The sequence below is a fragment of the Sycon ciliatum genome, chromosome 5 (genome assembly GCF_964019385.1).
Source record: "Sycon ciliatum chromosome 5, ocSycCili1.1, whole genome shotgun sequence".
Classification (NCBI taxonomy): domain Eukaryota; kingdom Metazoa; phylum Porifera; class Calcarea; order Leucosolenida; family Sycettidae; genus Sycon; species Sycon ciliatum.
The window spans coordinates 17734993-17747761 of NC_088647.1; the positions used below are offsets into that span (position 1 = coordinate 17734993).

Consider the following 12769-nt stretch of genomic DNA (forward strand, 5'->3'; position numbering starts at 1 on the left):
CTCCGAGGCGAAGGCTCCGATCCGGCCTGCCGCGCGCGCGGCGCGCGCACATTAGTGTCAGCCCAAATTTGCTCGAGACTTTTCGATATTATGCCGCATATTTTTGCTGCGCTTCTTTCGATATTATGCTTGGCATTTCCGGGCGAAGACGATATTTTGCTCTGATTATGCTCAATGACAGCTTCAAAAACGCCAAATTTGGACCAAATTTTGGAGAAAATTTGAGAAAAACATCGAAATTTGCTCGGTTTTGCTGGGTTCACATTTTAAAGTGTGAAGATTGACCTCACAATGCTCATTTAATACCAAGCTGCCGTGCAAAAGAATTTAGTTTTGAGCATGGACCTAGTAGTAGTACAATACTCGCATGTACCTCTGGCGCTGGACGTGAAACTTCGAGTATCTGCGAAATCACGGCGAAAATCTCCAAAAAATTCGAAATTATGCTCCAAATATGCCGGGCAATTCTTTTTCTAAAATGTTTCGATATTATGCCAAAAGAATTGCCGGCAAATTTGGGCTGACACTAGCGCACATGCATGTGCGCCCAGCATGCAAGCGTACTAGCGCTACCGATATCGTGGATTCGTGGTTCATTTTTCATGCGACGCGATTCGATCGACTCCGCGATCCGCATGCAGCACGAAAAATAAACTTTTCAAAAACCTGGAAAAGGTAGAATGTACATGCATGACTCGACTGTACTGAGCTCATGAGACATCTCGTGACTTTCAAAACAATATCAAGCTACATGTAGCTGTTGTAGTTGGTTGCTGTGTTCATCAAGATGCCGAAGGGGAAAGGCAGTGGTGGAGCCAGTGGAGGAGGTGCTAAAGGTGGTGGTGGTGCTAAGGGTGGCGGTGGAAAAGGTGGCAAAGGCAAGGGAGGCGCATCCGCTGATGCCGATGATGGAAAAAAATCCGCTGCTGGAAATGCTGTGAAGGTGAGACTGAATACGATCGAGTCGATTCCTTTCTTGACATTCTCGCTAAGGGATTTACGGGTGCATTCAGATCTTTGTAATCACCAATATTCTATATTTTCGATACTACTACCGGTAGTATCAAGAGTATACTATACTACTGTATTCCTGGTCAAACAAAAATTGCCGTAAAAATAAAATATTATTTCAGGACTATTAAAAAAAGTGTGTTTGATACGTACTAAAATTGATTGGTTGCATATTTTATAATCGAACTGGTTAGTGTCGTGTAACGACTGCAGCATGTGAAGTCTGACCTTATGAATGGCACAGGGCACAGTCCAGGGCCCATTGTGTCAAGGCCGTGTAAGTCCCAGCCGTGGCTGTGATGCTCATGAGCGCCGATTTCTCTTGCTATCGCCGCCAATGATTGACTGTAGTAACCTGAAAAGGGGAAAAACCCAAGCGAGTAGCACTACTAGTACAGTGCTGCTCAATGATATAAGATCACGTGAGTCAAGTTTGCACCCTGCACCAGTTGTTGTTTCTTTATTTGAATTTGCTAAAACCAAACGGACAGAACTGTCCAGTGACAAGGGAGCGAATGATGAGCGTCATAATCACTATGCATCAAAACATCTCAGGGCAAAATAAGACAGACTATATTAAAGGAGGGTTTACACAACACTTGTACATAAGGGGAGTACGAGAACAAAGGCGCGGCAGAAGTCGAAGCAAGAAAGCAATCAACGCCAGAGATATTTTAGTCCACCAAAAACACACAGAGAGAGCGAGCGAGAGAGAGAGAGAGAGAGAGTTCACCATTCCAGGTCTAGGGCTGCACAGCGCCCGGCGTGCCATTCACACGCGCTTGATCGGATTTCATTGAGCAGTACGGGTAGCTGGGTGGCCAACCGAATGTGTTGCGACCACCAGCGTACTTGTGCTTGGTATACCTGTGGCAACTTTCAAACTGCACAGTAAGATTTTGTCATTTATAGGGGCCATCCGTAAATATAGATATTTGTTTAGAAACGAAAACTAGTCGTTTAGGGGGGAGGGGGTTGAGCGCCTGTTCGTTTCTCGAAAAATATCGATGCACAGTTTGTATGTGTTGGCATGTCCAGAAAAGAAAAGAAAAAATATCGATACTATGCATCGTGTGTATGTGTTCGTTTCTGAGGGAGGGGGGGGGGGGGGGGGGGAGGGGGTTGAAGAGAAACGACTAGTTTTCGTTTCTAAATAAATATCGGTATTTACTGATGATCCCTTAGTACAATATACAATACTACACGTTTCTAACCGGGTTGATCGACTGAAAACCGGTTTTCCGACCAAGTGGTGATGCATGTACATGTACTCACTACTAAATGCCCCTGTGGGATACATGTACTCACTACTTAATGCCCCTGTGGGATACATGCACTCACTACTAAATGCCCCTGTGGGATACATGTACTCACTACTTAATGCCCCTGTGGGATACATGTACTCACTACTTAATGCCCCTGTGGGATATGGGATAAGGTGATGCGTTCTGGGGGTGAACGGTCCCTCTGCATAAGAGCAGGGAGCAGTGGCGGAGACCGTGCTTTGCCACCTACCCATCAAGTTCCGTGTTGTTGTTGTTGAACAAGCGGTCAGTGTTGGTCTTTTTTGCTTTTGCGTGCTCCTGCTGGCGTGCCTAGGTCCGACACATCCTGTGTGAGAAACACTCCAAGTGCATGGAAGCAATGGCGAAGCTGCGCGAGGGCATGAAGTTCAACGAGGTCGCGGCGCAGTTCAGCGAAGACAAGGCGAGATCGGGTGGTGATCTCGGTTGGATGACACGTGGTTCCATGGTAAGTAATGAAATGGTGTGCTGCTGTATCACAATGTACAGTGCTGGCTAGTGAAATCCAGCCCCGGGAAAATACCAACCCCGGGACTGTGCAACCCGATCACTGTGAACAGTAGACTGTGCAGTGATGCGTGCCTCTGTGCTCTCTTCATCGGGTTGGATTTCATTCCCCACTACTTTAGTTCATACCTACATGTAACGTAACCCTTTCTCCTTTTTACTTTGCAGAAATTGACAATAGGAGAACAGTGCAACTGACAAGTCAGAGCAGCTGCAGCAAAATCAGAACAATGAAAGTCTCACGCCGCTTTTGTGCTGAGAGTTTTTTTCTCTGTGAAACTGCATTGTACATCAAAATCAAACACGGTCATAGTGTTTTATGACTATGTCTCTTTTAGGGCGTGTTCGAATTGTCTTCATCAACTGTTCAAACAAATTTTATAAAGATATTAGTTGAAGTGTCCCATTAGAACGGTTTCTATCATTTTAGAGTTTTTCAGTGGAATTGTCATGGCGATGATGACGTCCGATCAGATCGACCATCTCCACGCACTACGTGACGTAGCTATTCCAAACTCTTCGAAACTAATCTCCCTCTCCCATCGGGTGAGGTTGTGGAGTTTCGAGGAGCTTCGTTTTTGTGAAGAGGCCAATAAGGCCACCTCTTCAGAAAAACGAAGCTCTTCGAAAAGTCAAAGAGTGACAATTCACGCGCCCTTAGACTTGCCCACTGTCTTCTCACTCTGTGTCTCTGTCTGCCTCTCTCTCTCTCTCTCTCTCTCTCTCTCTCTCTCTCTCTCTCTCTCTCTCTCTCTCTCTCTCTCTCTCTCTCTCTCTCTCTCTCTCTCTCTTGATCTCTCTCTCTCTCTCTCTTTATCTCTCTCTCTCTCTCTCTCTCTCTCACTCCCACACAGGTTGGCCCATTCCAGGAAGCTGCATTTCAGCTATCACCCAGCACAACATCCAACCCTTCGTACACCGACCCACCTGTCAAGACCAAGTTCGGCTATCACATTATCATGATCGAGGGCAAGAGATGACATACTCAAGATGCGTGCGTGTGTGTGTGTGTGTGTGTGTGTGTGTGTGTGTGTGTGTGTGTGTGTATGTGTGCATATGCGTGCTTTAGTGAATTACCTGCTTTTCTGTGGTTGCTGGTCGACTGTGATCTGTATTATTTCTACCTTTCAGCACTCAGTCCTCTCTTTAACTCTCTGTCCAAACATTGAAGGACATCACATAGGGGCATTAAGCGGCTTATATCTAATCTTACTGCGGGCAATGTCAGTCCGCTAGGAATATTCATCTGGAGCCATGATGTGGTCATTTTGCACATGACTCTTTCCCATCGTGTTCCATACGCTTTCTCAGTGAGTGCTTGTTGGAATTGTAGATGCATTTCTCTCTTTTTCCGTGCCCCATGCTGTGCACGCCGGTACACATATCTTGGTTAATGGCCTGGGCCTGCTAGTACTTCACGGAGCTCACTCTCGATGGTACCGTCAATTTACTCGGAAGTAGTACTTGTATAGTCCTGCTCGTGATTTTGTATACCGGTAGTCACTATCCATGGCTTGAAGCATATGCTTGTGACATTCAGATTTCTTTGAGCAGGCTCGGTCAGGGTCAGGCTGGTAAATGCAGTATTGTCAAGCCGTGCAGATCATAGAATTGATAGCATGACTGTGTTGGATACATTACATTCCCTAGAAGTTCCACGTATCCTGGCCTGGCCACGTCTGTTGTGTGATTCAATGGGCCATATGCATTTCAGGCTTCCCTTTGGGGCAATTGTTGCCATATATGGCAGATACAATGATCACAGAGCAATGAAGCAAACAAATCTGTTTCCGCCGTTACTCGGAGTTTCGTGTGAAACACTCATCAGACAGCGTATGACCAAGACTAGCATTCACTGGAATATATACGGAGGGGCTTGAGGGAAGAGGTCAGAGGTGATGGAAGTACTTGTACAGCATTTCAATAGCGCGAGCAGCTACACGATTTAGGTTCAGTACATTCTGTGAATATGGCTGTACGTGTACACAGTTGACTGCTTACCCATGCTCAGTTCAACCCGATCTGAATGCGTGTACAAACATGCATTTACGAGTACGAGTACATTCTCAGAATGAGTTTGAAAACGAGTTTTCTGCAAGTGAGGGCTTCCATTTTAAACTCGATGTGTCGATCTGGCCATAGGGGAGAAAAATCGTCGTCATGTGATGGCATTGCGTCGTCCCATACCCCTACGGGAATCTTCATGGAAACGAATCCCAGGACAAGAGTGTGCAACTCTGGTCTGGTTCATAGCGGAAATTCTCGTCGCCGTTACCTGTTCCAGAACGCATGTACTTCAAAAAGAAAGAAAAAAAGAAGTACAAATGTACAAAGCATGCGTTGGGTGCCGACTTTTATCACGTGTTTGTGCATTTGTTGCTTTTGTTACAATTTATAACTCCCCTTGTTAGTTGTTACCGTATTTGCTGTGGAAGTTAAGTGAAACCTGGCCATGTTCACGCGGCCACAGACTCGTAGTACATGCCTCTTACAGTATAATGCATGATCCCCAGAAAAGCTGGCGTAAACAGAAATCCCACAGTGGGCCAAACCAAGCCGAGTTGCACATTCTTGTCTACGCACCTTGCTTACAGTGAGAAAGATATCTCACCAGAAGAAGAAGAAGAAGGAGGAAGCCTGTTCAAAGAGGACCTTTGTCCCTTTGATTTTCACTGCATCCGCATTGCGATCGAAAGCAAACCCACAAAATGGAACTTTTACATTTTTTTGATAAATAACTTTGTGTGTTGAATTGTTGGGCATATTGAATAGAAATGCATGTCGCAGTGCCTACAGCCGCTGCATGCGATATGCTCCTTCTTGAGCTGTACTTGCCAGTAGCTTTCCGTCTCGGCTGTACAGTCTGCAAGAAATCAACAGACGACAAAATTTACAAACAAACACACACGACAGGGTTATTGTTGGCAGAAACATGGCGTCCATGCTGAGAATTTTCTCTGAAGACATTAGTTCGCCGGCGCTCAGAAGATACTAGTGCATTCAGGTGCACTGTATATGCATCTTAGTGAATAGTGTAGTGTCTGATTGTGGGTGTGCAGCGGAAACTACGTTCAGTAGCTCAGCATCTCTCATGACTATTTGTAACTTAATATACTAAAAACTAAAAAACCTCCCGCAGTTCATTGGTTCTGCCAACTCATTCTTGCCCACGTGATACTGTACTAAACTGGTCTAGCAGATTAACTGACCTGCCCGTGTTAAGACCTCGTCCAGCTTTGGCAACAGGACTTTCCAGTACATACAGCAACCAGTCATTAGCCAGAGCATCAGGGCTGTGTATCCATAGGCCATGATCAAGCGAGGCAAAGCGCAGCGGAGACAGATGGGTGCTGTGTGCCTCTATTCGAAATGCAGTGCGGCTGATCAAGAAATCCGACAGATAGGCCATGGCACATTGGTGCAGCAGGGGATTTGCCTTGCTCAGCTGCTGTCTTAGCTTCATCCAAAGAACTTTACGATTTCTGCAAAGAACACAAGATGAAACTCGATATCGAGCCAAGCTCATGAACGAAATACATGTACACTACTGAGAGCAGACTGGTAAAGCATAACTGTAACAACAATCATGCCATGCATGGATTGCTTGTGTACGAGACTAACCTACTCCACCGACAACATAGAAAGAGATAGGTGGTTGAACAGTCAGGTGTTAGAAAACAGAACACATGCGTTGATGACTGTCAGTGACATACTTGTCTGGCTTTGCGGTGTCGTCGCGGGGATAGTCACCATCTCGGAAGTCGATCACCCGTGATGGATACACAGAGATGTGGCTGCACAACCTCGCTTGACTTGCATCATTCAAGTATCTGCCACATATGAGCACAGAAAGCACATGATACTTAGTATGGAGAGGAAAAGTTCACATGCTACTACATATTAATTTTACATGTAGTTACTATTTTTTGGTTTGCAAATGGTACTGGTTTATGTACGGGCCTATTCTGATGCACATCAGGGACAAACTTGAAGTGCACAAATAGTTATGCCACTGAATCAGCTGAAATTGTCCGCCGTGCAACATGCACAGAGTCATTTCATGTCTATTCAATTTTTTCATGACATCACTCACCGCTCAACTACTTCACTAGGCTCTAACAGATCTTCTGGCATCGGAATATCTTGAGGGAGATCCACCTGATGATACAACGGACTGCTTTCCTCATAGTGGTGAAATGACATTGTACTGGTAAAGAAAGGACACCCATCTTGAATAGCGGAAACTTGTCGCACGCTGTAACTTTTCCCATCCCGTATGCAGTCCACCTGCGGCACAAATGCGATTGAAATATTGTTAAAAGACCCCAAGCGTTGTCTTGAGTCACAAGCTAGCTATGGAGATAGCATGGCAAATGAAAACTACTTGAAAGTAATTCAAGTACCGCATAAGCAGAACTATTCGGCTGGCATTTAATTTCATCTTTTTCGTCCAAGGAGCTTTCGGACTAAATTAAATGCCAGACCAATGTCCATTTGTCCAGCTTTTCAATACACTCCTACGATTCATGGACGAAATTTTCAACCAGATAAACTCCCTTTCTTTGGAGTTGGACGAAATTATTGAGCGACGAAATTTTCTGCCTGTACAGTAGTACAACTATTGACTGAGTATGAGGACAGGTGAAACAATATACATGTGCTGCTTGAACAACTCATAGTTGATGGGAGACCGGATCAGGGTATCGGGTTGCAGGAATAGATGCGGGCAAGTAGGAAATGAACCCAGCCACATGGAGTACTGCCATGCAGATCAACATAACTGTTACTTGGTATTGCTATAGTGACCATCACCATGCTTTACTGTAAAACTCAAGTGCCGAGCACCTACTGGCTTCACATACTTTATAGGTAATTGGCGATGTCAGGTTTGCAGCCCGCAGGAAGTACGCGTGCAGTGAATTGACCAGCTTTCCGGCATGTTCTCCACGCAGTGTGCGCCCCGCGGCCATTAAAGCCTGTCCCACTGCCTGGCCACCAAACATGTGCTTGACGGACTGGCCATACGGTGTCCATGGTGTGCTGGCACAGAATTCATTATCACCTACCTCTGCAGGACAATGGCAAGAGGAATAGGAGGATACTGTTTCAAAAGGTTCGCATTGTGACATGTGATGCAACATACAGCGAAACCTGTCAAGGCGACCACTCGAATAAGGCGACCGACCACCTGTCCTACAAGACCACTGAAACCAGAATCAAGGGATGCTATTTCCAGTCAAGCGACCCTGGATAAGGAGACCACCTGGTAACAAAGACCACGTTTTGAAGGTCCCTTGAGCGGTCGTCTTAGACAGGTTTCACTGTACACACTAGTCGACACCGTGAACAACGACGTCGTCTATAGCAACTCGCAAATGAGCCTCTAAATCTAAAACAGGGGCTTAGTTCATTTTTGAGCATTTTGAGTTATCTATTATTATTATTATTATTATTGTAGAAGAGAAAAGGACATATGGATACGAGTTAAGAGTAACTCTCCATCACTGTAACATGATACTGTAACATGATACTTTATACAGTCTTCTACATTTATTTATGGCTCAACATCCGAGTTTCATATTATTATTATTATTATTATTATTATTAAACTCAATCTCGTAGCATGTGCACGCATTGCTAATGTGGGGAGCAACCCCAGAGATGAGGGCGATAACCAGCCATGGTAAAAGTACAAAAGAAAACAAAAAAAAACAATGGAAAGAAAGGAACAGGGCTCTCTATCTATACGATGACACTGCTGTACCCCAGCAGATCACTCTGTAGAAAACCTAGGCACAAAACGTTTATTTTTCACAGAGTTATGGGTGTTTCGATAAGTGATTTATACATCGCTTTATATGGAAAACTCAACTCAACTTTCAAATGCATTTTTCTCAATACTGCGCGAAACGACATAAGCCCTCTTTTCGGATCTAGAGGCTCTAATACCAACCCAATCTTCAGTCACCTACACTCTGCAGCTATTGTAGTGACCAGTTGACTGCATTATTACATGTAAATAATGCAGTTTTCAACCTCATGAATAACACTGACTCGTGAATAACTTGCGCCAGTTTTCTCATGCACGATCGGGGGGGGGGGGGGGGGGTGGTCTCGTCACTCGCAAGGTTGACAGTATGATCCACCGCGGGTAAACCGTCGGTGTTGCCCGAGTGCTACCCGATCAGCACTATGTCTGTTTGCTCACCTACATGTACTCTTATCGCGCACGGCACGCGAGTCATTTTTTCGATTTTTGTGTTTTTTCAGTTCACACAACGAAAATGCGGTGTAAAACAAACAATCGTTCCGGGTGCTCGCTGCACCCTCACGTTGCATTTTGTGTGAAAAGGCGATACCACAACTGCTCAATGAAATCCGGTCGCGTCACTCAAGTACACGCTGGGCGTTGCGGCAGCCCTAGACCTGTGAACACTGGCCTGCGAAATGGTGCAAGGCGCAAACTATCTTGATCGAGTGACGCGACCAGATTTCATTGAGCAGCACTGTAGAGTGTAGTGGTAGCAGCGAAACATGGGTAAACTGTGCACCCCCCCCCCCCCCCCCCCCCTGTTGACGGTGCGACTGCCTGGATGTCGACAGTCGTCAGCAGGCGATGTTTGTCTCGAATAAATCATTGTCACTGTCAGCTTACCATACCTACAAATAAAGGCTATAATTATACTTGCATTATAAAATTTGAAACTCGGATGTTGAGCCATATAAAATTATTCAGAATTTTTTCAAGTAAATCCAGGTAAAAAAATATCGGGCACGTGTTCACCTTCTATAGTCAAAACAGATTCGAGCGGTGATGCTGCCTCTTTCACATCATAGCTGGTACGGTTGGTGTGCAGTAGCCGTTGGGAGAAAGCCACCGGCTGAACACTCCGCGCAATGCCAACTATCGCTATTCCATAACGACCAGGGAGTATTTCTTTCTCGGCGAAACGACCAAGATGCGCAAGGCAAAAGCCTAGACACCATCCGCTCTGACACTGCAGTCGCTGTAGGACATGCATGGTTCATACCGGTACCGGTAAGACAAGCTACATGACTGTAGATCTACAAAGTAGACCTACAATCTAATCTACTGATTGACATTGTGCAAATCATGACATTGTCAGATTCGGGTACGGGTACGCGGGTATGAAGCCTTTCATGAATCAAAAATAATAGCGCTAGTAGTACTAGTACTATTACAGGTAGTGGCACGCTAAGTGGCAGTACTTGCACTGCAGATTATGCATTCACATGATTGGCAGTACTGGCAGATGGCATCATCGTACTGGCACTGCACTGAAGTCGGGTGGAATGATATTGATAATGAAGACCCAGTTCATGAAGCCTGAGCACATGTGCCCTCGCCCCTCGGATCATTGCACCTGAGGCTGAGAGCCCGACCTCAGTTCCAGTACAATCATGTAGCAAGTAAGTAATGTTACAAACAGAAAACCAGTTCAAAGTCGAAAAACAAACTGTGCTGAGTTTAGAGAAGAAAAAAATTAATGCATGATGTGCTACTGATAGGTGATTAAAAAGGTGAAACAGAAAGTACAATCATGCTGGCAACATTTCCGTCTGGAAATACGTCAAAATCCATTTGCCGTGTACCGTCCTTTCGGTACCGACAAACTGTCTTAGGAGAATACAGGTGTTTGTCAGATCTAATTATGAGTAAAGCTGATTGAAAAGCAATAATATTATTTCACAAAGAAATCCAGGATAAAACCAAGCACTGTTCACTACACATGGAGGCGACATTACTTTGGAAATACATGTACTTATTGAAGCACTTTGACAAAGGCAAGTCGGTGTCTACTGCAATTCTTTCGGTACATTGCAACTTGACTGCCTCCGGATAATACCGGTGTTAGTCAGATCCAGATTATGAATTGAAAATCAATAATTCTACAGAGAAATTCAGGATCATTGAAAACCAAGAAACATTGAAGTTTTATGAAAGGAGAAGTAACCTCACAAAAACCATTGCCATTGGCATGCTGGATGAAATGTTCATCCTGAATTCATTCCACTAGAGTCCTCTTGCTCGTCGATACATTGCTGCATATGTGAGACATGCCTTTCCAGTTGTGAGCTATGACAGGGCACAGAAGACAGTAACAGCGGACTGGTTTTCATTAGCTGAGTGACTTGCAGTGATTGATATCAGCACACACACGCGCACATGCACGCGCACATGCACACACACACACTATGTGCAAACTTGTGACAGTGTACGATTCCTCACCCATGATATCCTGTACGCAAAGGAAAGAAAACCAAAAATGTACTTTTTCATCAGACTTTTTTCCGGTTTCCACTGCCTCAATTTTTCACAGTTTGCCGCGATTAGACTCAGTGAGACTGAGTGCTCCGCATTCGTAGGAACGCCATCACCCTCTTATCTAGTCTAGGATCAAGGCGCAGATGAAGCTCCTAAAGCGGTGGGAGGTGAGTAATGTTAGATCAGCCCACCTGCAAAGTGGTCAAAGATCGAAAATCCCATTCGCTGCATCCATGTTTCCCTCCTGCCTGGAAACAAGTTTCCAATCAAATGCGGGCCACGACACAGCTGGAAAGTACCTTCCGCCGTCAAAGGTATGAGTATAAAATTTTATTTCCTCGACCTTCCTTTCTCAAAGGGTAAGCAGCAGCATTCGGTCTTTTACAGATTTTACATCAACAACCAAATCACACGCTGTGGCAGCGTGTGGAGGTCGGCCGGAGAACGCAGTTATGGTCCGCTGGTTGATGAAAAGTCCCTCCTATCAGTTCATCTTAGGCCCGCTAGACTCTGAGGACGTTTCTAACTGTTACTTTCTACGTATAGAACTGAAGAGCATGCATGCCACAGCGTGACACAAGTTGCATGACTGCATTGATCCGGGTACTGCCGGAATATCCCCTGTCAACTCAAAAGACTATGTTCTGGCTTACCGTAGCGTCCACGCACTGAGCGTCGCAGAGATTGCGATAGCGTGTTCCATCGCGTCCGCACACCTCATCGTCTTTGTCCTGCACCGTGCACGCACAGTTGGATTAGATAGGATGCACTTTCCTGCAGCGGCACATCAGGACATAGCTGTTCACACACGACAGTGGGAAATTTCGCTTGTACTATATGTGCATGTACTTGTACCTCCCTCCCTCCCTCCCTCCCTCCCTCCCTCCCTCCCTCCCTCCCTCCATCGACTGCCTAGGTATCTTGAAAGACCATCAGCGTATCCGTGTTGTGCGCCCCTGGCGATGTATCCATAATCGTATTTTGGATCAAGTTTTATTCTTAGGGGGCGTTCGAATTGTCTTCATGATAGAAGGGTTTCTATCATTTTAGAGTTTTTCAGTTTAATTGTCATGGCGATAATGACGTCCGATCAGATCGATCATCTCGACCAAGCTATTCCAAACTCTTCGGAACTAATCCACCTCTCCCATTGGATGAGGTCGTGGAGTTTCGTTTTTCTGAAGAGGCCAATAAGGCCACCTCTTCAGAAAAACGAAACTCCTCGAAAAGTCAAAGAGTGAAAAATCGAACCCGCCCTTACCTGGCATCAACGGTGTGTTGGCTGGTGTTCCATTGATGCCAAGTAAGAATAGAACTTGATCCAAAATCGAGTCTTGATTTGTGGGACTCCTGTCGATCGAGGATGGGTACCGACCAAAGAAATCCAACCTCATGAATAATAGCGCCGGGCTCTACGAAGCCCTAGCACTACACATACTGGTCTAGCGTCTGTGCACTAGAACGCGGCCCTACTCTATTCATGAGGTTGGATTTCTCTGGCCAGAACTGTATGTACGGTATCGAATGCACGGGGCTATTTAAAAAAGCACAGACACACATTCCAACATGTTTGCTTTCCATTCTTTCTGAATGGATTGGAGCTCTGTTCTCTAGAATATCAGCGGCATCACCCGTCGCGGCCTAGCCACAGCAATGATAA

The 12769-nt window shown here is 45.4% G+C and overlaps 2 protein-coding genes across 2 annotated transcripts; one reads left to right on the forward strand and one right to left on the reverse strand.

Moving 5' to 3' along the window:
- Positions 1-692: 692 nt before the first annotated feature.
- LOC135817894 (peptidyl-prolyl cis-trans isomerase NIMA-interacting 4-like) lies at positions 693-4377 on the forward strand. The gene is made up of 3 exons (XM_065331180.1): positions 693-943; positions 2611-2763; positions 3677-4377. Exons 1-3 carry the CDS (start codon positions 788-790, stop codon positions 3800-3802), a joined length of 435 nt encoding a protein of 144 aa, XP_065187252.1. The 5' UTR covers positions 693-787; the 3' UTR covers positions 3803-4377.
- A 139-nt stretch (positions 4378-4516) lies between these two features.
- On the reverse strand, positions 4517-9908 carry LOC135817893 (acyl-coenzyme A thioesterase 8-like). Its single transcript, XM_065331179.1, has 6 exons — positions 9607-9908; positions 7685-7890; positions 6916-7109; positions 6536-6652; positions 6032-6304; positions 4517-5685 (listed from the first exon to the last, which is right to left on the reverse strand). The coding sequence occupies exons 1-6, from the start codon at positions 9842-9844 to the stop codon at positions 5613-5615; spliced, it is 1101 nt and encodes a 366-aa protein (XP_065187251.1). The 5' UTR covers positions 9845-9908; the 3' UTR covers positions 4517-5612.
- Positions 9909-12769: the final 2861 nt, after the last annotated feature.

Coding starts and splice junctions, on each gene's coding strand:
- LOC135817894 (XM_065331180.1), top strand. CDS start 788: ATGCCGAAGGGGAAAGGCAGTGGTGGAGCCAGTGGAGGAGGTGCTAAA. Junction 944..2,610: donor CTGCTGGAAATGCTGTGAAG/GTGAGACTGAAT, acceptor TGGCGTGCCTAG/GTCCGACACATCCTGTGTGA. Junction 2,764..3,676: donor GGATGACACGTGGTTCCATG/GTAAGTAATGAA, acceptor ACTCCCACACAG/GTTGGCCCATTCCAGGAAGC.
- LOC135817893 (XM_065331179.1), bottom strand. CDS start 9,844: ATGCATGTCCTACAGCGACTGCAGTGTCAGAGCGGATGGTGTCTAGGC. Junction 7,891..9,606: donor ATCTGTTTTGACTATAGAAG/GTGAACACGTGC, acceptor ATTGTCCTGCAG/AGGTAGGTGATAATGAATTC. Junction 5,686..6,031: donor CGAGGTCTTAACACGGGCAG/GTCAGTTAATCT, acceptor GATTTCTTGCAG/ACTGTACAGCCGAGACGGAA.